Genomic DNA, 23,661 nt, shown 5'->3' with positions numbered 1-23,661 from the left:
AGTATGGTACTGAAATGAGCCAATGTCCTACTCTTACCTACCAGGGTAGCTACTGTGGAGAGTTTACAAGGCCTTGGGAATGTTGTCCTAGCAGGGAAGGTCCTGTCCCCTGTGGGGAGGTGTCCTGTCCCCTGGGGAGAGAGGGTCCTGTCCCCTGTAGGGAGGAGTCCTGCCCCTGTGGGGAGGGGTCCTGCCCCTGTGGGGAGGTGTCCTGTCCCTGTGGGGAGGGAGTGCTATGATCCAGCCTTAGTGCCTGGGGCACAATTCAGGTTCCACTGGTGAGAGGCAGGCAGCAGAGGACAGTAGGACGGGCTGTCTCCTTGAAGGCCTACCTACTTCCGATAGCTTTGTCTGCCATATGGCAGTTATTCACATGATAAGAATGGGCTTAAATGATAGGAATAAAAGTTGTGCGATATGAACCAAATGAGTAAGCATTCGAACCTGAGCAAGTCCTGCACTCAACCATGGCCTGGCCATTCTTGCTGATGGGCAAGTTGACGCAAAACCCAACCTCTTGTGGTTCCTTAACATCCGATAGGTGCAATATCACAGGCCCAAACACTCAAAGCTCCTACAAAAGTGATCCAGCTTGGGTGTGTCAGTTTGGAAGTCCTGCCGTGGACCCCACCTCCTCCTGGAATTCCAGGAGTGGCAATAAGAGCAGTAGCAGGGAATGAACTCAGGACAGATTCTGGGACATCCTAAATGGCTTTGATATAAATGTGTGAGTCTTCTTCCCTCATGTACTCACCCGACACCTGCCTTGCTGGACAGAACCGACTGACCTTGGGGGGAGGGACCCAGGTCTGTGTCAGCACCCCGTTTTTCTGCTTTTATAAAGTAACATGGTTGTGATGGTTAATTTTATGCGTCACCTCATCTGGGCCATAGTACCCAGATATTTGGTCAAACATTCTAGGTGCTTCTGTGAAAAGTATTTTTAGATGAGACTAACATTTAATTTAGTAGACTTTGAGTACAGCCGTTCAAGTCCATAGTGTGGGTGGGCCTGATCTAATCAGTTGAAGTTCTTTTTTTTTTTTTTCAGTTTTTTTTTTTTCAGTTGAAGTTCTTAAGAGAAAAAGACCATTTCAGAAGAAAAGGGAATTCTGTGAGCAAATGGCCTTTAGACTTGAACTACAGCACCAACTCTTCCCTGGTCTCCAGCCTATTGGTCAACCTGCAGAGTTTGGAATTGCTAGCTTCTGCAACCTTGTGAGCCAGTTCCTTAAGATAAACTATCTGTGTATCTGCTCATCATCATCTCTCACACTATCCATCGTCCTATCGGTTCTATTTCTCTGGCGAACCTTGACTGATACCATCATTGCAACGGTATAAACATAGGATATTATGTTGGGTCCGGTGCAGCACATGGGGGTTAAATTCGTTTGTATTTTTAAAGAGAAATGTATAAATGACACACAGGTCATTCATACTGAAACAGACTAACTGTCCCTCTATTGGATTGGATTCTGCTGCTAAATGAGATGACTGCACCCTTAGGGATTCAGGCACGTTGGGATTTGGAACTATGTAAGGAGAATGTGGAGCTGGGTTCCTGGTTCACAGGTGATCCTCAGGATATCTTTGCCACGTGGCCTCATGCCACTTTTCAGAGGAGAAAACTGAGGGTTAGTCAGAGAGGCTGAACTCCTTGCCTTGGGTCCTAATTAGAAGGTGACGGAGGGAGGGTCCCGGGCCTGTTGCCTCCCCTTGTGTGCTGCTGCATCAGATCCGCAGCAAGGATGTCCTCGCACAGCGTGGCTATCACCCTGCACAAAGACCTCTCAACCCTGCTGATGAGAAGAGTCCATAGCTAAGAGGTAAGGAGTATTGCGTGTGCCAGCAGACACTGGGATCCACATATCTTGTGTTCCACTGCCGTGACTTTGGGGAGGGCAAGACTCTATCATGTGCTTTCCAACCTGAGACACTTGTCAGGACCAACACACAGCTGAGTGAGACTCAGGGACAACCAGGGTGAGTCGGGCTCTCCTGGACCAATGGGAAGGTATGCTTCTTCCAACTTAGGGGGTATTAACCGGCATGTAAGGCCGTGGTGTGGATGGTACCCCGGGTAGATTTTGCAATAACGGCCGGATTATTGTCACTAACCCTTAGTTCATCCCTAGAAAGAATGATGCATCCCCCTTACTGCCGTATTTCCACCCAGAACAGCCCCTGGGAGGAGTGTGCACTCCCCTCATCGGGTGTGGCTGGGCCGTGGACCATGCTCTGGTCACTAGGATGTGAGTGGCCAGACATTTGCCATGGCTGAGCAGAGGCTCTGCACATGATCCTGTGGTTTGGCTCAGGCCCTGCAGCTCCTGTCTTCCACCAGAGGAACAGCATGTCTCAGGATGCGCTACCTTATTAGCCTGAGTTCTGGAAGGAGAAGCCTGAGTTGTGCCAAGCTGAGCCCGAAAGAACTGAATGTTGCCATGGCTGCCCTGTGGCCACCTCATGTCTCACTAGCAGGGAGTAACTGTTTCTGGTGCAAGCCGCTGAGATATTGAGGCCGCTTAGTGCCACAGCAGAAGCTGACAAATACAAATCATTTTGTTGAAAATCTTGTGTTTTCCATGATACACTCTGTCAATGATCTCCCACGAGCAATGAGGGGCTGACTGATGTCACGTACCCTACTCTCACACCCTTGGATTCTACCCTCTAGGTGTCACACGGATGCCAGCGGGGGCAGGTACGAAGGTAGGTACGGTCTTAGTGGGGTCCTCTGCTGGAGACTGCCCTCCCCCCCACCCAGCAGGGCTCAGCTGTGATTGTCCTTCAGCTGGTGAGCAGGGAACCGGACCGAATGCCGGGAGTGTGGTGCACAGAACCTACGGCACACATGGGACAGGGCCCCTGCAGAGCTGCAGGAGGAGCCTCTGGGCAGAAGTCCCCCAGCCAGCTCCTAAGCCCAGAAGCCCTGCTGTGTCTTGCTCTGGAAGGCTTGGCCCCTGCAGAGACACGGATGGCGGGGGAAGCTGCCCACAGCTCTAATGCTCTACCTCGGCTCAGGGCTGCCCAGCAGCCCTCCTGGACTCAATTTCCAATTGATATCTCATGTGAGTGCTTTCCATGGGTAGGACAGTGTCTCCGGCAGGATGTATGGGAATTATGACTCCAGCTTTCCAGCCTCTGTGCAAGAGGGCGGCAGACTGTCTGCACAGAGGTCCACCTCGTTTCTCTTTCTCTGGGGATCGCTTCCACTTCCACTCTCATTCTTTCTTCGATACTGTAATTACATATGGGGGGGCACTCCGGCCGGCGTGCAAAACTAAGCTACTCCCTCCTTCTCTGCACTTCCACACACAAAGCATCTTGGATTAGCAAGGCTCTAGCTGGGTTTCTCAAGAGGGCACTTTTAGTCTCCTGGGGGGGGACAACCCTTCATCGCGTGGGACAGTCTCATGGTTATTAGCATACCCAGTCCCCCCACCCACTGTGTGCTCACAGTGTTCCCCTGATAGTGGAATCCTGCTCCCCCACAAAGATACCCCAGTTCTTGGAAGTGTATGTTAGGTTGTCTGGCAAGGGGAATTAAGATAGCAGATGGGATTAAGGTTGCTAATCCGTGGACCTCTGACGTAGCTCTGACTCCCTGGGGGGCTTGGTGTCATCACTGGGTCCTCAGATGTGAGAGCGGGAGGCAGGAGGCTCAGAGGCAGGGACAGAGATGTGAGGACGGAAGCAGGGGTGATGTGGCTGCTGGCTCTGAAGCCAGGGAATGAGCCAGAAGCTCAGGAATGAGGACAGCCTCTGCAAGCTGGAAAGGGCAAGGCTTCAAGTTCTGCCCTGGAGTTTCCAGAAGGAATGCAGCCCCGCTGACACCTTGGTTTTGGCCCCATAAAATTCATGTCAGAATGCTGACCTCCAGAATTTAAGAAAAAAAGTCTGTGTTGTTTTGAGCCACTGTATTTGCAGCAACAGGAGGCGACAATGGTTCCCCAGGTGCAGTGATGGCTCCATGCCCCATAACATTTCCTCACAGTCCCCAGGTGACTACCAACCCTGGCAAGGAGCCATTTTATTCAGTGTGGAGAAGGTAAAGAAGCAGAATTTTTCGAATTGCCTGCCTTTCTCTCTTCCTGAGCTTGCATACGTCACTTCTTCCCCCGGGGAGAGGAATTTCTCCTCCCGACCAGGTGCCTCTGCTTCACCAAAGACAAGGCTCTTCATCCTTTAAAGAGTTATTCTGGGAATAATGAATATGAAGACCCTGACAGCTGGCATAGTGTTTGGTTGTCACTGCTCCTTCTGGCTCTCTACACTTCCATTCCAAGATTCGAGAGACATGACCAGCAGCATAAACTCAAGAAACAAATATGTATTGAGAGCCAACTATTCGCTAGGCCTGTAAATTCTGACCCAGGCAGCCTGCCTGCCTCCATGCCTCACCTGGAGAAGACAGTTGGAGCGGTGTGCACCCCCACATCCTAGCTCGCTACCTGGTTAGCTTGCCTGCACTGACGCTGGATCTCAGGTATCCTTCCTGAGGCTCCTACTCGGCCTCAGTGTATTTTGGGGATTTTTAAGGAGTATCCTATGTGCGCTGACAAATCCAGGACACTACCTGACCTTTCTGCTCTGAGTACAGACAGTGTCACTTACAAATCTTCCCTACTAGAATGTAAGCTACCAGGGGGCAGGAACTTTGGTAGACATTTCCCCCTTGCCCTAGGGTGAGAGATGAGAATGTGGTAAAAACAAATAAGAGATTCCATATCTCTCTGCCTATGATGGTTAATTTTATGTGTTAACCTGATGGCGAAGGGATGCCTGAATAGCTGGTAAGAAGTTATGACTTAGTGTGTCTGTGAGGGTGTCTCCAGAAGAGGCAAGTATGTGAATTGGTAGCCTGAGGAAAGATCACCTTCATCAATGTGGGTGGGTATTACCCAGGCTGTTGAGGGTCTAAATAGGCCAAAAAATGTAGAACAAGGGCAAATTTGCTCTCTGCTTGAGCTGAGACATCCATTTTCTGCCCTGTGACATTAACTCCTGATTCTTGAGCCTTCAGGCTCAAACCAGGACTCACATTTGTGGCTCTTCTGATTCTCAGTCTTTTAGATGAGGCCTGAATCACCCCACCAGCCAGGCCTCCAGCTTGCAGATGAAATGACATGGGAGCGCTCAGCCTCTGTAATTGCATGAGCCAATTCCCTATAATAAATCTCTATATCTATACATTTCCCATTAGTTCTGTTTCTCTGGAGAGCCCTGACAGATGCACTGCTTCTCCCTGGGGCTCACTGCCTTGTATTCACGCAGGTTGGGCCTCTGGTCATCAGAACTGCACAGCTCCCCCTCCTCTGGCCATACCCACAGGTAAAATTCCAGCTCTATCTTCCTTCCAGCAAGGACTTGAACAAAGCTTTCCTGCCAGGGTCCTGCTTAGAGCAAGGTATTGGTGGGAGTCAGGGTACATGTTGGATTTGTCAAGGCTCTGAGATTCCAGCCACATGTCACCACTTATCCTCAACCCCTTAGAAGCATACAATTAATGAACAGGAATTGATAAGAGGGATCTTGAAAGTGTCTCTGCCAATGGCCCATTCTGATGAGTCATCCTGGCCAGTCTTTGTGCTGGGCTGAGGCTACTGAGAAATACTTTTCATTAGTGTTGGAAGGACTGTTGTCCCTGGGGCTGATCTAGGTGGAAGGGGCAGAGTACCTGTGTTTGGGTGTGATATTAGAGTGCCATCAGGATCTGATGTCCAAGGGAAGCCTCAGAAGCAGCATTTCAACAGCCAAAGTGTTGGGTTTTCAGGTCAACTAGTACTGGAGGAGTCATTCATTTATTCATTCATTCAGTAAGCATTTGTTGAACATCTTCACAGAGCTCATTGCTACAGAACCAGAAGAAAAATGACTCTTTGTCCTGGAGACACTCACAAGGGAGATACCTCAATGGCTGTCTATGCTATAAATGATTCTATGATAATTGTTACAGATCTTGAGTGCTTAACAGGGGCCACTGTGTTAAGCACTGTAGTTCCATCATCTCATTTATAACTCCTGGGAACCCTAGAATCTGACAACCCTCGTTCTATAGATGAGACAACAAGTACAAGAGGGGAAGTGATTTGCCCAATATCACATGAGCGGTCAATGATGGAACCATGATTTAAACCCACGTGCCTTAGTACAAAGTTAAGATGCTGTAATGAAGGGATGCCAAATTTCATACAACAAATTTCATACCATTATCCAGTGGATATGGTATTCCAGGTGTTTTACATTTATTACTTTATTTGATTCTTACAACAATCTGAGGTGTCACACATACTCTTAATCTACCTGGTGTGGTGACAAGAAATCTGAGGCACAGAAAGTTAGATGACTTGCCCAAGGTCATACAGTGATTGTGTGGCAGAGCTGGAATTTGAATTCCAAAAGTGAACCTCCAAATCGCTGCTATAAATATTATGCTATACTACCCTGTCCTAAAAATATTGACTTTCTCCTCTCTCTTACTTAAAAGTTCCAAGGCAAGTAGTCAATTTTGGTGGAGCAACTCTGCTCTACTGGGCATTCCAAGGCTCTGATTTCTAAGTCATTCCTCATCCATCCTCAAAAGCCCCAATGTCGGATACCAGAACCACTGGTGACATGAGGCTATTTTCAGTTCAATTCACTAAAATGGATTAAAATACAGTAAATTCAGTTCCTCAGTTGCACTAGTGAGTGCATTTCAAGCGTCCAGTGTTCACTATCATGGACAGCACAGATCTAGAACTCACTTCCTTCTTTTTCTTGGTTTCAGACCTTTGTTTGGATGTTTCTTCCAGCCTTTTCTGGTTAACTTCTCATTTTCTTTCACAGATATTTCCCCTAAAAAAATTTATTGCATGTTTAATCCTTTCTTGGGATCTGCTTCTTAGAAGATCTGGGTGAGCACAACTATCACCGCTTGTTAGAAGGTTAAGGAGGTTAACAATGGTTCTGGTGTCCTGGGCATTAATTTACCACGCCTGCTCAAAGTTGTATAGACCCAGATCCTGTCCCTTCTTAGCTCCATCTTCCATATCAGAGAATTTTAATATGTTTTTACTTAGTTTCCTGACAAAAGCTGCTTCTTATTTGCTTATTTCAGATACTCTTTGCTGGACAGCATCCCAGTTATCTCTTTCTCCATCAGAACCAGAAGCAGATGTTCTAGGTCCACATGCACTGTGATTTCCTGCAAGGTAAGACTTTGTTTTCTGGGTCATCACAATTAGAAGAGTATGCTTGAGCACAACTCATTTCTCTTTGGAGTGTTTAAGACAAACTTAGATGTCAGCTGAATGACATTAATTTTTACATGGGACTATGAAACATCAGGCTTTAAAGAGTGTGCTGAAAGAGCCAACACGGTGAAAAAAGGTATGGAGTCTAAAAAGTTTATGTTCCTCTGTTTGTATGACTTGCTAAAAAGGCTCATCCTATCCATCTCTATTTCTATAATGCTATCCTTCCCTCTCTAGAATTTGTGACAAATTTTTCATTAAAACTTGATAGTGAAAGTTAACTGCATGCTTGCATTTCCTGATTGGCTTTCATGATAATCCATAGGCTATTTGAGTATAATCTTATCTTGCTGCTTTTTAAATCTTGGTCACAGGCACATTACATAGAATTCTAGGTAGAACCATAAATGTTGCACATCAAAGCAAATAGAAGAGCTTTCTTATGGTTTCTCAACAGTTTTTAGTGTGAAACAGGGTAAAATTTCTATGTTTTATTGCACAAGGCATGCGAACCTAATAGAATGAATGCAGCATCTAATTTATTTGAACATCTATGTCTCAATACAGCACTTGGGGCAAGAACAATATCAGCATCCTTTACCAACTGGAATTATTCTGCCTCCCAATCCTGTATTTACGGAAAAATTTTTGGCTTATATTTGACCACGTATGGTGCAAATTATAGTGGCCTCCTCTTAGGGTTATGAAGAATAAATAAAATGATTTATATAAAATGCTCAATAGAATGCTAGCTATTGCCTTCAGTATGATCATTACCCCACCATTGTCGCCATCATCATCACATCATGACCATCATGACATGACCATCATCATCATGACCATTGTTATTACTATCATCACCATCACCATCACCACCATCATCATCATCATCATCATAATCACCATGACCATCAACATTACTATCATCACCAACATCATCACCATCATCATCACGACATCTTGATCATTACTATCATCATTAACCATTATGACCATCATCATGACTCTCATCACGACCATCATTAGTACCATCATGACCATCATCATCATCACCACCATCTTCACCATCATCGTCATCATCACTATCAAACAACGGAGTTGCAAATCTTCCCTTCTGCCAGAATTGCTAATGTGCTGAAATCCACAAAGTGAAAAGTACAAAACAGCTGTTTTGCCCTCCTGGAAGAATAGCTACTTTTTTTTTTTTTTAACTTAAGCTGAGTCTGGTTTTCAGAATAAATTAGAATGAATGGCAAAAAAATGTTCCAAATGGCATCACTAAGGGTCATGAGTGCTGATAGTGCAGTAATGTGATTGAAAAAAAAAAAAAAAAGAAAGAAAGAAAGAAAAGGAAAGAAAGAAAAAAACAGCCTCCAGCTTCCAAGGTCACGAAGTATTAGAAGTCAGGAAATTTCCCAGGAGCTGATCAAGTCCACTTAGAGGGAAAACCAGCTGCAAAATATATAGTCAGCAGAGCTCTGTGGGGTTCTAAGGCAGTGTCCTAACACGTACACCCTCTGACGTGCAGGGATTTTCCAGCCTAATTCCATTTACATCGGGAGCCTGGGGTGCTTCCATTTAAAAATATTTCTTAAAACAAACCAACAGCACTTAGAATGCTAAGTAAAGGAAAAGCAGCCACTGGTTAGCCATTTAAGGAGGAAAGGGAGGATTTCGGTGTAGGTTCCAGTGGGTTGGAATTGCTTTTGGTTTCAGCAGAGAATAGTAGTCTATGGAGCAATAATTTTGAACAACAGGGAGATAAGTGATCTAGAAATACTTTTTAACTTTCCTGTACTCAGTGGACTTCAATGGCTCCATTTGGAATGGTTTTATTTTATTTTTTTATTTTTTTGGAATGGTTTTAAAAGTCTGACTTTACAACTTTCCATTTCTGCTCTCTCTCTAGCTGATGCAAATAAGAGGAGAGAGGAAGGAGAAAGTCTGGTAGACAGCAGCTGGTAGACTCATCACAGATCTCAAAAATGTGGGGACTAAGGGCATAGTTGTAGTCATCAGGATCTGGCCCTGAGACTTAACCACCCAGTGGTCACAATACAGAAGGCAAAGATAGGTGTTCCTGAACAGAAGAGGAAGGTGTTAGGGGTTATATTGTATCTCCACCCTCCCCAAAGATATCTAACACTCAGTACTTTAGAATCTGATTTTATTTGGAAATAGAGTCCTTTCAGGTGCAATCAAGTTAAAATAAAGTCATTAGGGTGAGCCCTAACCTGGCACGACTAGTGTCCTTATAAAAGGGGGAAACTTGAGCACGGACACGTGGGAAAACGTGGTGTAAACCTAAAGGCAGAGATCAGGATGATGCTTCTGTGAGCCAAGGAATGGCAAAGATGGGCAGAAACCACCAGAAGCCAGGAGAGAGACATGGAGTAGATTCTCCCCACAGCTGCAGGAGCCAACAGCTTGATCGTGGACTTCCAGCCACCAGAACTGGGAGACAATATCTTGTTATTGTTTAAGCCCCCAGTGGATGATATTTTGCTCCAGCAGTACTAGGGAACCAATATGAAGGGTAGCATGATTACGAACCCAGGGCACTTGTGTTCATGCAGGAGAAAAGCAGCAGTGCAGAACAGGTCACCCCTCTCAGAATAAAGCTGCTCTTAGAAATTGGCCCAATATAATTGGGGTTATATATGCAAATGCAGGAGGCAGCAGAGATATCCCCAGCAGACAGGATGGGGGCATGGCAGATGCAGCCAGGGGTGAAAACCTCAGAAACACCTGTTTCTCTTCATTATTTGGAAAGCCAGTTGCTGCAAGGGTCTACCCAACAGGAGAGGACAGCTTCCTGCAGGGATCACACCCACACCAGGAAAGTAGGCATTTGGTTTCCTTATGTAGCGTCCTTTGTCTTCTTTTCCCCTGGTTTTCAAATGATCACAACTCACTTACCAGCTAGTTCGCCTACGTTTGGGACTCTGGGGGCTGCATACGTCTAGAATGCTGAAGTACAGCAGGGATGCTGAGGCATAAAACACCCAGGAATTTTGAGGACAAGTCAGGGGGCACATAGAAGTCCAATGTCAGAAGAGCCTGCCAAGGAGATGAGCATGGTCCCTTTCGAAGGACGACATGCAAATTCATGAATCCTTCCATGTTGGGGAAAAAAAACAACAAAAAGGAAGGCTGACTATAGGGGAGGCCAGGAGTAACAGCAAGCACTAAGTCCGAGGTGGCTTTGTGCTGGCCCGGTGCTTAGTAGTTGGGGTGACTATTCTGGTTTGTCTACGACTCTGACGAAAATGTTTCTGACTTTTCCTCATTCCATCCATAGGTGCTTGGTGGCTGTCTTTTATTAGGTTTGGAAAGTTTTGTCTCCATTCTCAGTTTTTCCAGAGTTTTTTTTTTTCTTTTTAAAATTAAAAAAATATATATTTTATTTGTTTGAGAGGAGAGAGAGAGAGAGAGAGCGCACACACTGGGGGAGTAGGGCAGAGCAAGAGGGAGAAGCAGGCTCCCCAATGAACAGGGAGCCCGATGTGGGCTCCCCCAGGACCCTGAGATTATGACCTGAGCTAAGGGCAGATGCTTAACTGACTGAGCCACCCAGGTGCCTCTGTTTTTGTTTTTAAAATCATGAATCTGATTGAATTTTATCAAATGTTTAATTTTTAAATCTACCTGAGATGGTTTTCTCCACCAATCTTTAATGGACTTAGTTATGTAATAGATTTTACGATAGTTAACCTTTCATGCAGTCCCAGGAAAGGCTCAACAGATCATTATTTTTTCAGTGTGATGTGTGATGGGTTGTATTTTCCAAGAAGGGCTTCAACAGGATCTCCTATTTCACTACTCTTCCAACAGTATGATTTCTTACCTCTTTCACTGATGATTGGTTTCACGTTCCCTCCTTGGGAATCTAGATGTGCCCTGGCTATGGTGGAAGAGACACAGGGGGACTTCTGAGGCTAGGACACACCAGCTTCTCCTGAGATCTGTGCTCCTGGAATGCACCACCATGAACTGAGGAAGCCCCAAGGCCCACAGAGAGAGGTGGGGGTGAGCAGTGGTCTCCAGCCTACACAGCCCAGCAGAGCTCCCAGCTCCTACCAACGTGGTGGCCATGTGTGTGAGCCTCTTGAAAGCAGATCCCTCAGTCCCAGGTAAGTCAGCACCACTGGTGCAACATGGCACGGAGGCTAGCCATGAATGCCATACACAGCCCACACTGCAGATGTGAGAGCCAAATAGAGGATTTTAAGCCACTGAGTTTTAGGGAGGTTCATTATGCAGCAGTAAGTGATGTTTGATAGAATGTAACTGATTTGCTGATATTTTATTAGAATTTTTGCATCTACTTTTGAAAGAAAGATTGGCCTATATCTTCTTTCCTTCTTCCTTCCTTCCGTCCTTCCTTCCCCCTTCCATCCTTCCCTCTTTAATTTCTTTCCACTGCCCTTGTGTGCTTTTCATACCAAAGTTATACAACCCTTTAAAAATGATCTAGGATGTATTTCTCTTTTTTTTTCTAGTCTTTGAAAGCATCCAGGTAAGTTGGAAATTATTTTCTTTCAATGTTTGATTAAAAAGAGATGAACTAGTGAAAAAACCTGTCAGAGTTTTAAAAAAAAAAACCTATCAGAGTTTGATACCTTTCATTTCTTTAAAAGAGATTTTTTATCTACCAGCCAGTTTGTTGAAAGGCTAGGATCTGTTCTGATTTCCTATTATTTCTTAAGTTAATATTTGTAAGTTTCCTAGAAAATTGTCCACATCTTCTAAGCTTTCAAAATAGGGACATATAGGTTTCATTGTAACTGAATTATGTCTCCTCCTTCATGTATATTATTGTTGATTTTCTCTCTCTCTGCCTCCCTGATGGGACTTGCCAGAAATATGCCTGTTTGATTTTGATTCATCTTTTCACCCGTCAGCTTTTCTTTACTGCTGATCTTTGAGCTTCTGGTAAAAGTAGAAAGAGAACTAACAAAATAGTTTTCATTTCCATCATTCTCTGTCTTTATCACTCCTTTCTATATAATTTCTGGGCTTGTGATTTCTCTTTTGCTCTTTTTCTTTCTTTTTGTTTACTTTTTCAATTGAACCCTGAGCTTATTATTATTTCTAAGCAATTTTCCCTCAAAGTATAGCTTTAGAAGCAAAGCAGAAGTTTGACAAGAAAGGCTTGTCATTCAGTTCTGAATATTTTACATTTTCCCTTTTAACTAGGATGACCATGTCATGCATCAACCAGATGGAGATGCCTTTGGTGGTGAGCGGAAATGTGCCATTAGAAATTACACCAGGATGACAGCCAGCCAGTGGGTCTTGCAAATTCAGTTGTATGTACACCCATAGATTATTTCACAGAGTGTGTTTCGGTTTTCAAGTGTGTATGTGTAAAGAGCAAATAATTTCATTGATTTCTACTATAATTACATTGAGGTCAGAAAATCTGGTCTATATGATAAAACTTGGAATTTGTTGAAACTTCTTTTGTGGTCTAGTGAATGGTCACATTTTTATAAATATACACATGTACTTGGAATCCATCTGTTTTCAGGATTCATTAGCTCTTTCTCACAGATCATATTTATTAGTCATATTATTCAAATCCTTTATATATATATAATCTGATATATTATATTATATTATATTATATTATATTGGCCCACTTACTTTATCATTTCCTGATACAAGTATTCCAAATCTCCTGTTCTGATTATGGATTTTGAATGTTTCCTCATTGTTTACCAGTAGTTGCTTAGAGGTTAATATTTGTATGTCATTTTGGTGGATTCTTCCCTTTATCACTAAAAAGATCTTTCTATAGCTTATTAATTTTTGATTTTATATGCTTTAACAACTTTTTTTTGGTTGCCTGGCTTACCTTATTGGAACCTACCCCTTTTCTTCAACCATTCTGTATGTTTGTTTTAGGTGTGCCTTTGAAAATCACATAGGTAGACTAAAAGAACAACCACAACATCAGCAACATACAATGCTTTCAATATGACAATTTTTTTTAAAGTAAGTAGTTAAATCTGTTTACATTTATTGTGATCACCAACATATCTGTCCTTAATTCTTTCATCTTATTTTGTGCTTGTTTATTTTCCATGTTTTTTCTTTGCCTCCTGAATTGTTTCTTTCCTTCTATTGAATTGGTTATATTTTCCTTATTTCCTTCTACTCGACTAGTTCAGACATTATATATTCTTTTAAAGATATAACCCTTAAATTTTTAAAATAAATACTGAACAAAGTCTACTTTCCATCAATATCTATCTCTTTCTTTTGAAACAAAGGACTGTTAACTTCCTATTCTGATCTCTCCTCAGTCATCTTTTCATTCTTTGGCAAATATTTTATTTCTGCTTTGTTTTACAATTCCCCTGAAGTCAGTTGTTGTTAAATAGGGAGGGAGATACTTTACCTAACACTTCTGTGTATTCAGAGCAGAACAGAGGCGTCACATATCAGCTTAGTACACCACATCAATTGGAGTCCCTGATTTTGCTAAGTCTGACAAATCAATTACCTTCATGGGGTTCCCATTTTTGGTCACATCTGGGAGAGATTATCTAGTAAAAGAGCTCTCTTTTTTTGCCTAAGACTCCAGGAGTTGAATAGCAAGGAGGATGCTTATTAAGATATTCAGTAAAGGGAGAAATCACTGTGGCCTGTGGTCCCAGGAGTCCAGAGAGGTTACTGTAGGAGCAAACATTGTTTAGTCCTAGAAAAATGGGCAGAAGTTTTTTATGAGCAAGAGTGATGTGACCAAGATGGAATTTTAGTAAGATCAACCAACAGCATTTACTACAGTTTCCAAGCAGTAGGAGGGGTTATTCTTTACAGAGAGGAAGCCCCCCTAGGGTGCTGTTCTGTTAGAGGTGGCAGGAAGGGGGGAAGGCCTGACCTCGGTAGGTGGCAAGAAGCAGGAAGGAAGAGCTGACTAGGAGGTGTTTAGAAGGAAGAATTAGAGGAGGTGGATGCCAGTTACACATGAGAGGACGGAAGGGGGGCCAGTGCTGACGTTAAGGACTCCAAATGGGGGACAAGGAAAGTCCCTGCATGCACACTGCAGGATTTCTATCTAGGCAGGGGTTTGTGAATATGGGGCATCGCATGGTGCTTGGAGGTGGCTGAGACCTTTGGTGACACTGGCAGCCGTTAGTGCCAGAGGGCCTCAATCCTGACAGGAGGCTTTAGCCACTGGGAGCTGTCCTGGTTGCTAAGGTGCTCACGTGGGTAAGGAAGATAGATCACTAGTGGGAAAGTCATAGGTCTGAAGCCCACCTTGAGCTGCCTCAGGCTCAGGACCAAGGCTGGGTGGTTCTAAGGGGGCCTGGGTCTGGCCGAGGGGGCTGCTGGAGCCTGCCCATCAAGAAATTCAGGAGTCCATGGGCTCCAAGATGTTAAAGATGGCTTATGTCAGGGGGTAGGATTTCAGGTGTCTCGTCATTATATTTTTAAAATCATTTACAGCGAGTACTTGTAATTTGTGTATTCAGGAAAAAATAAGTCATTTTCCTCGTGGGGATAAGCTACCTTTTCCAAGCCTGCCTGCTGTGCTTCCTTCTGAGCCAGGCTAAGGTCACGTACGCGTCTGCACTCATTCCAGTTTCATGGACGAGAACGAGGGCTCGGAGACCAGGGAACTTGCCCGGGCCTAGCGGAGGCGGAACGAAGCCTCGCAGGTCCCGCCGCTGGCTCCCGGTGGCCCTTGGAGCTCGCAGGGCGGTCTGAGGACGGACACCGGGCAGATCCCACTCACCTGGGCGGGGCCCCGCCCGCATGCCCCGCCCGCATGCCCCGCCCCCGCAACGCGCCAGGGCCAGGGCCACGCCCCCAAAGGTCGGCCCCGCCCCGCGCCTGGGCCCCGCCCCAGGCCCCGCCCCGCCCGCCCGAGGCCCCGCCTCCCGCCGCCAGAGGAAACGGAAGTGGCGGCAGGCCCCGGCGGAAGCAGGAAGCGGCGGAGCGGGACCAGGCGCGGGCGGTGTTTGCTGTGGGGCCATGGCGGAGAAGTTCGACCACCTGGAGGAGCACCTGGAGAAGTTCGTGGAGAACATCCGGCAGCTCGGCATCATCGTCAGTGACTTCCAGCCTAGCAGCCAGGCCGGGCTCAACCAGAAGCTGTGAGTGGCGGCCGAGTCCGCCGGCCTCTGACGGGAGCCGGGGATCCTGGGAGCCGGGCCGGGGAGCCGGGTAGGGGGTGGGGAGCCGGGGATCCTGGGGGTGGGGAGCCGGGGCTTGGGAGCCGGGGATCCTGGGGGTGGGGAGCCGGGGCTTGGGAGCCGGGCCGGGGAGCCGGGTAGGGGGTGGGGAGCCGGGTGGGGGGTGGGGAGCCGGGGTCTGACCTGAGAGCCGCCCCTCTCTGCCGCCCTCCTCTGGACTCGGGCCCGCCCCCCTCCCGCTTCGTTTTGCTGGAACTTTATCTCGAGGGCCCGTTTGGACACGTCGTCAGGGCCACACAGTCATCAAAGCCTGCCCTGGCGTGCCGTGACTCCTTCCCAGTTTTCTCCCCGGCCCTTCTGGGGAGTCCAGGCCCTGTCCCCAGAGGGGAGGCGGACTTCACGGGGTGCTCCAAACTGCACACAGGAAGGAGAAGGTTGTGAACCACCTGCTGCCGAGGTCTGGATGTGGTGGAACTGGAAGGGGGAGGGTGGCGAGAAACGGTGCAGACCGCTTAGGAACAACTTTGGCAACAGTCCTGTGCTGGTGGTTGGTGCTAGGCCCTGGGGTGGACAAGACACACACACACACAGAAGGAATGCTGCAGAAGGGCTCCTAGCTTTCTAGGGACTACAGACATCAAACAGAAGTGCAGCCCAGCCTTACAAACCCAGGGCTGGGGGACTAGCCTGGTGATCTGTTAAGCTCCAGAGGGGAGCAGAAACTAAACCAGGTGGGGATGGCTTTCTCCTCCGGGATCGGAGGGTGGGTTCTTCCTCGGGAGTCTGCTGCGCACAAAACCAGCTGCACGTTGTCTTTGAGAGAAGATTGATGTTTTTCATCAATTCTCAGAAGGGGTGTTTTTTTATCACCCAATACTGGCAGTCTCTACTTTAAAAGAGAATTGGATATCTAAGGCTGTTCTCTAGTTCCAAAGCCTTCCTGGAATTCTGTAGCCTTCTTGTGTAAGGAACTCTGGCCTGGAGGTCACCCCGGCCAACTGGGTGGTGTCCCTGCTGTCATCTGAATTAACTACATGTTCTATTTTTGCCTTTTCCCTCAGGAATTTTATCGTTACTGGCTTGCAGGATATTGATAAGTGCAGGCAGCAGCTTCATGACATTACTGTGCCTTTAGAAGTTTTTGAGTAAGTATTCTTAATTTGAGTATAACTCTTGTTTTACTGTGTTATAATGACGCCTTCAACCACTGGTATTTAAGAGCCTGTTTGTGGCAAGCACAGCCTAGGTGCTGGGGATAAGCCAGGAAAGAAAATAGACAAAAACACCTGCTCTTAGAGAGCTTATGTTTTAATAGGATTAAAAATTTAAAAGAAATAGAATGAATAGAGAGTTATTAAATGTGCAGAAAACATCATAGGCTCCCAAAGTCCTGCTTAGACAAAACGGGCAGGAATATCACTTTTTTTTTTTTCTTGAGAGGCAGAAAGTCTTAGGTGGGCTTTATTATAAATTAAAAAATTCTAGGTAGAAACAGCCTGAGAAGTAATTTAGTGTGGTGTCTTCCAAACTACACTGGGAGTGCTCATTTTAGGAGATGGTAAGGATTTGCTCTTTTGTTGGGGGGAAAAGGTTCTTAGGCCAAGGAAATTTGGGAAGGCCATTCACTGTCTGCGGGGGGGAGAGTGGTGTGTGCCTCTCACAGTCGTGGCCCAGAGAATGCTTCCAGGAAATGTACTTTTCTGGTTTGTTTGGTTCAGGTTTTGACACACTGGTTTCCCAGGTGAAAGAACTTCTAAGTAACCACAGTGGGCTGTTTGGCTACTAAGTGTATAAAATTCTGGACTTGTCCTTCCTCGGCCAGCACTGCTGTCTCATTGCCAAGCAGCCTCCCTCTCTCTCTCTCTCTCTCTCTCTTGGTGGAGTGGGCTTGGAATGGCAAGAACAAGAAGCAAGAGCATGCTAGTCCTTTTTGCTTTAGAATTGCAATGTAAGTCATCAGATTTCCTGGAACGGTAAAGGGAATGGTCATCATCTTACCTTCCAGAGGTCAGAGGGAGTCCTAGTTACAGCACACCTTAGCATCTGCCTGCCCCCAGGACACATAGGCTGCATTCTTTCTAGTTTCGGCTCTGTCCTCACGTGCTGGTGGCGATGTTGCGTGTCCTCAATGTGTTCTGTTGGCCCACCGAGCTCTCCGGGGTCAGGTGGGAGTGAAGATCTCGTGCATATGGACAGCTCTAGACCCTGGACGGTGGCTGCCTGCCTGAGGAGTGTGTGCAGGTAGAGGCTCTTCCTTGGGTATTCTGAGTAGTGCTGCTCTGGCCTTGAACGTATGGGATGGATGTCAAGACACGCCAGGTGCCTCTGAAGGGCAAGTGAGAGAAAGAGGGTTGAGGAAAGATTGCGGGACAGCAGGCAGTGCAGCCTGGGCCACCAGAACCACAGCTGTAGGCACAGCCAGTGGGCAGAAGGGGTTAGGTTCATCGGGGGGATTAGGACTAGGCTGGCCTCGGAGCCCTGGTAAGCCGCAGATGCAAACTGTCCATCGATGTGCACAACGCAGGAGCCATTTCCAGGTCCTTAGTGGCCTTGGCAGCACACACTTTGGGACACACTGACGACAGCAGAGATAAAACTGTAGTCCTTGTCCTGTCCAGGACTTGGGGTTGATGTACTGGCAGAGTGGCACTCAGCCCTTGGGCCCTAGAAAAAACCCAGCCCCGATGTTGTTGCTGTTGAGATGGTTATTTGTTTAGGACACTTGAGCCTGTTGGGTGTTTTCTTCAGAAATGGATATATTTTGTTTAGCATTAATCATAATTTTGCTGCTTTCATTCCGTCATTTCAAACACATTGCAATAAAATGGAATTTCTGGAGCATGTGGTTTATTGATTTTTTTTTGTTATTTGTTATAATTATAGACCAATTTTTATGCCATTAATAGTAACTTAACAGTATTTTTGATGTAAAGTGATGATTTTTTTTTTTTTTTTCTACTGGAGCATAAACTGGACTTTGGTAGTGGTGATTTCTTTTTCTTGGTGATGAATAATTGAATTTAGCCAAAGGATAGGAAAGTCTGTAAGGTACAGAAGCAGGCAGGTGGCCCACTGGTGATAAATGTGGATATTCATCTAGGCAGTATGCATGATGAAGTCTGTGGGGTAATGAAGACATTTTGGGGACAAATATCAAAAATTTCTAAAACAGTTTTATAGTTTAGGAATTCGTGGAAAGAATCTCTGTGTTAAATTCATGTGACTTGGCTGTAGTTAGGCAAGTAGTATGTCAGGGTCCTGCCCTCCAACAGTGGTGGACCAGAGTGTAAACAGTCTTAGGGGAGAGGGAGGGGCTGTCCTGCTTGCAGCTCCCTGCTCCCTCCAGCAGGCCCCAGGCTCCTCTACAAGGGGTTCCCCCAGGGACCCAGGGGGTACACCTGGAGCAGAGGCTGTGTCTTGCCTGCCTCCCTGGACACATTAGGTCTCTCCCGTCAAGAGCTGCCTGACATTACAGGTTATTGTGAGGATCAAGGCCAGGAAACCTTTTGAAAAGCACAGATGCTAACGTAAAGTGGTAGGGCTACGAAGCTTGCTTGATTTATACATGGTTATGACTTGATTTTGTGAGTTACTTTATTAAAAGTAATATGAGATCACATGATCTATACTTGCATAAATGAAAGAATCCTGATTCACGTGGTGCCCGGATGCCATTTTATCTAAACAAGGCCGTGTGCAGTTATACAGACCTAACTCTTTTCCTCCAATCAGAAAACTGTGAGAATAGGTATCAACCATGAGTCTGTTAATTGAGATGTTTCATGTTTCCAGATACATAGATCAAGGACGAAACCCCCAGCTCTACACCAAAGAGTGCCTGGAGAGGGCTCTGGCCAAGAATGAGCAAGTCAAAGGCAAGATCGACACCATGAAGGTAGGGCTCTTGGAAGCAAAAGATAAATACTTACAATGCACGTTTGGCTAACAGACCTTGTCGTCTTCTCCATACTTGGTAAAATGTAAACTAGTTCACACAGTTATGCGGCTGAGGTTTCTGTGTGAGCAGGCGGTAAGCGCAGTGCGTCTCCGGCAGACGCAGGGCAGCGGCGTGGTCGCCTTTCTGTGAGGGGTCCCGGGTAGCTGCTGTGGCTAGCTGTTCACGTTTGTAAGGCTTCAGTGTCTCATGTTTGCACTTGAGTGCTTTTTGTTTTCTTTGCTAGGCCATTTCCTGGAGTTACGGTTCTGGGATTTAGAGGGTTCCCTGTGTGTGTCCAGTGCTTGTCTCCTGCACCTGACTCCAGACTCTAACTCCAGACTCCTTTGGACCCTGTCCCGCGTCCTGCAGTTCTCCAGAGAGTTTGCTCTGTGTGTTTCTTTGCTTTGATGAGAGCTAGAAAACACTATGCATCTCGAACATGAAATATGTAGGGGTAGGGGTCTTGGGGTTTTTTTCTTTTCTTTTCTTTTCTTTTCTTTTCTTTTCTTTTCTTTTCTTTTCTTTTCTTTTCTTTTCTTTTCTTTTCTTTTCTTTTCTTTTCTTTCTTTTCTTTTCTTTTCTTTTCTTTCTTTCTTTTTAACTTGAATTGACTGAGCTGTGGTTCTGATTGGGGGGCGGGGGGTGATGGTTTTTCCTTTGGTGCCCGGTGCCATCGCTGTAGTGCCCCCACATGCAGTGGCCTGGTACTGTGCGCCCTCCCACCTTTCCGCCTGCACTCTTATCCACATGGACCCCCAGGGCTCGAGTCTGTCGCCAGGAATCCCCCAGACCCCTCACTTTGTGGGTCCTTCTCATGTGGTCTCCTCCACGTAGAATGCTAGCATGTCTCTGGACACTGACTGTCCTTTGGGCTCAGCCTGTGTCACCCCCTTGGAGAGGCCTCGTAGATCAGCCTTTCCTAAAGCATCTGTTGAGAGCACCTGATGAGGATGCTCCTTCTTCTTCCCTCTGTTCTGTCTCTGAGGCAGCTCCAGCTCCAGGACCTTGGGACACAAGTGTGTTCATCCTGCTGATGCCCCGGGCTCAGAGGACGCACTGGCCAAGTGAGGGGAATGAGCAGAGAGGCTGTGTCCATGACGCGTCTGTCACCTGCTGCCCTGGGGTTGCAGGGCTTCCATCCCTTCCCAAGTGATCCGTCCTGAGGTTCGGGTGCTGTGAGGGTCGCTGGGGTGCCCACAGCTACTTTTCTGTTTTGTCACTTGGGGACCAGTTGCTGTTGAGCTTGGCATCACCCCGGGGGAGATACCACCTTAATTGATAGGGGGCCCTGATTGTACTGTTGTGTGAGTGAGTAGGAATCCCTCTGACACACAGGCTGCAGGCCCGGTGCAGGGGCTCCTGCTAGCAGTGACCACGGGGACCATCGCCTTCAGTGGGCATCTATGTGGTGCTCAGTGGTGGTCTGTGTCACCTGGGGTCTGCACAGGTCTTGTGGCACAGTTCTGTGGTCCATTGGACCACATATTTAAGCTTCTGAAAGATGCAGCTTACTGGTGGTTGTGTCTAGGCTCAGTGTCTCTGGAGGATGTCTTATGTGCTGTGTCTTTGCTCACACCCGTAGTGCTGCTTTTCAGTATGACTTCTGCGAAGACTTTTTGAGGCGCTGGCAGATACTTAGCTGCTCTTGTAAGATCGGGTTCAAACAAATGTTATGCTGATAAGTAGGATCAAGAAGCTGCAGCATTTGAAGTAGACAGGTTTCCAGGTGCTCGGAAAGCTTTGATCAGGCTGTTTGCACACAGTGAGTTTGATGTGGTTTGAGTTAATAATTGCTTCATTAAATATTATTTGAAGATGCCTGTTACGTGTGTTGTCTGCAAAAATCATTTCCACCTGTGTGGCTGGCACTTAGGAGAGAGGCTTTCTCTGTCTGAAGTATTTATTTTGTGTTGGACCGAGCACTCCTTCAGATAGTTTATAACATACCTGTGACATGGTTCCAAGCTCACAAGCAGGTGCTGGCAGCCCGTCTCCCAAGTGTCGCCTCCACAGGAGCTGAGTAGGCTGTGTGGGAACCGCCGCTTGCAGGGAGGGAAGCACACTTTATGCTGAGTTTGAGGCTCTGGGGGTGGGGAGTGTTTTTCACTTGGGTGATGGGTCACAAAGATCTTTTGATGTTGTATGTTTTTCTTTTTAGAAATTTAAAAGCCTGTTGATTCAAGAACTGTCTAAAGTATTTCCTGAAGACATGGCTAAGTATCGAAGCATCCGAGGGGAGGACCACGCCCCTTCCTAACTTCATCGTCCTGCTGTCTGAAGACCCTCCTGGTCTCAGGTGTGAGTCGCTGTGACCTTCCGGCAGGCTGTGTCTGACAGCAGCACCGATGTCCTCCAGCCTCCCTGTCCCTGTCCTTGGCCTTGGGGGATGGCGGGGCGGGGCCTGGAGGGCTTGCAGAGCTGTGCCCTGGCTGCCCCTCTGTCCCTGACATGCATCTGTTCGGTCTTCAAGTTCTTAATGGCCGGGGAGCGCGCGTCTTTGAGTGCGATGCATCTGATTCTCCTTGGCAGTAGTCTTGGGAATGTTAAGTATGATAGGTAAACTAAATTTTTAAAAATTCTAACTAATGGTTTTATTTTTATGTGCTGTTCTTTTTATTTTATTATGGTGTCAAAGAAAGCTTAAGAAAAAAAGAAGGAAAAATTAAAAAAGAAAAATTGGCTTAATCTGAGAAGTATTTTAGGTTGATGTTTTGTGTTTTCAAGTATGGTGCATAAAGAATGTGTTCAGTGTAACTGTTTACACGGATTTCAATTAGAAGCATATAATAAAACCTTTACGTATTTATAGGATTTATTCCATGTAATTATTTTTATAACGTTTTATGGTATACTACAGTGTATCTTGCGAACAGTTAATTATTACTTCCTCAAAGTGTGAATAATATTCATAAAATTTGTTCTGCGGGTATTCAGGCAGGAAGAGCTAAAGCCAAAGGCTGTTCCCCTGTAGTCGTTCTTGGGTCTTGTAGAGGGTGGTGCCCATGTGAACAAGGTGGTGCATGGGCGCTAGGGAAGCACCCCCCCGGGGCTGCGCGTCCCACCACAGGGGCTGCACACCATGGGGGCCAGCTGCCTGCACCGGGCGCAGCGGCCCTGAGAGCCTGTGTTCCCGGTGCCCTCGGGATGGCGTGGGCTGTGATCCAGGCATGCGCTGGGTCCCTGGCGTAGGGCAGCCGTTGTCAGGGATAACCTGCAGACCACCGCAGACCACCGGCAGCAGGGTGACCTGGACCCGGTTATTAGAAAGCAGGTCTTGGTGCACCTGGCTGGCTCAGGTGGTTAAGCGTCTGACACTTGATTTTGGCTCGTGTCGTGATCTCAGGGTTGTGAGATCGAGCCCTGTGTTGGGCTCTGCATTGTGCATAGTAGAATCTGCTTGAGATTCTCACTCTCCTTCTGTGCCTCCCCGCCTTCCTCTCTCTCTCTCTCTCTCTCTCTCGTTCCCTTGTTCACTCTCTCATAAAAAAGAAATTGGGTCCTGTGGCGTCAGAGGCGTTAGGCTGGGCCCAGGAACCTCCATGGTCAGTGTGCATCCCTGGCCTGGTCTAGATCTAACGATCTTTGCTTCCCAAGGCAGCCTCACTTGCCCAGGGTCAGGGGCCAAGCTCTTCAGGAAGTTGCTACCACATTGTTAGCAGTTTGATTCTGCAGAACTACCCTGGGAAAGTCCCACCCTGGGGGCCAGTCTAGGTGAGCGGTGCTCCGAGTCCCATAGGTCCTGGAGCCTCCAAACCACCCTGACTGGCAGCCATTGCACAAGGACTGGGGGGCCCGGCTTACCAAGCGCTTCCCATACCCCGGTCCCCATGGGTCACTCAGCTGACTTTCTCCATGGCCCCCTGAGCTGTGGATTTCAGAGTCGAGCTGGGGTGCAGGGAGGCTGAATGGCAGAGCTGTGAGTTGGGTGTTGGCCGACTGTCCACGCCGCTGCTGGTAAGACACCGCTTCACAGTAAATTAGTAGCCAGTTGCCCTAGACCCTCAGTCCAGGTCCCAGAACGTGATGCCATGACTCCCGGGTCTTGGTGATCTCCCAGCCTCCTAGCACGGTGTGTTTCTGCTCTTCTGCACTGCTGCCTGGTGGGTCCAGAGGCTCTGAGGCTTGTAAGATATAGCCAGCAGCAGGGTGCTGTTCTGCATAGCTGGGCCTAGGAATCATCCATGGCCTTGGGCCGTTTCATACGTGTGTCTGACCCTTGGGATGAACGGGTCGCTGTGAGTTGGGATGCTTGTCCGGGAGCCGGGGTAGTAAGTATACAGCCCCAGGGGTGGGCAGGTCACGGTGGATGGTTCACCAGTCTCCTTGGGAGCAGCTT

General features: G+C 47.0%; 1 protein-coding gene across 1 annotated transcript; it reads left to right on the top strand.

The window, feature by feature from the left end:
• Window positions 1-15,149: 15,149 nt before the first annotated feature.
• MED10 (mediator complex subunit 10) lies at window positions 15,150-22,136 on the top strand. The gene is made up of 4 exons (XM_026017671.2): window positions 15,150-15,349; window positions 16,450-16,533; window positions 19,181-19,283; window positions 21,484-22,136. Exons 1-4 carry the CDS (start codon window positions 15,228-15,230, stop codon window positions 21,580-21,582), a joined length of 408 nt encoding a protein of 135 aa, XP_025873456.1. The 5' UTR covers window positions 15,150-15,227; the 3' UTR covers window positions 21,583-22,136.
• The last annotated feature ends 1,525 nt before the right edge of the window (window positions 22,137-23,661 follow it).

This window comes from Vulpes vulpes, chromosome 3, assembly GCF_048418805.1.
Source record: "Vulpes vulpes isolate BD-2025 chromosome 3, VulVul3, whole genome shotgun sequence".
NCBI classification, from domain to species: domain Eukaryota; kingdom Metazoa; phylum Chordata; class Mammalia; order Carnivora; family Canidae; genus Vulpes; species Vulpes vulpes.
This window is presented reverse-complemented; position numbering and strand designations above follow the sequence as displayed.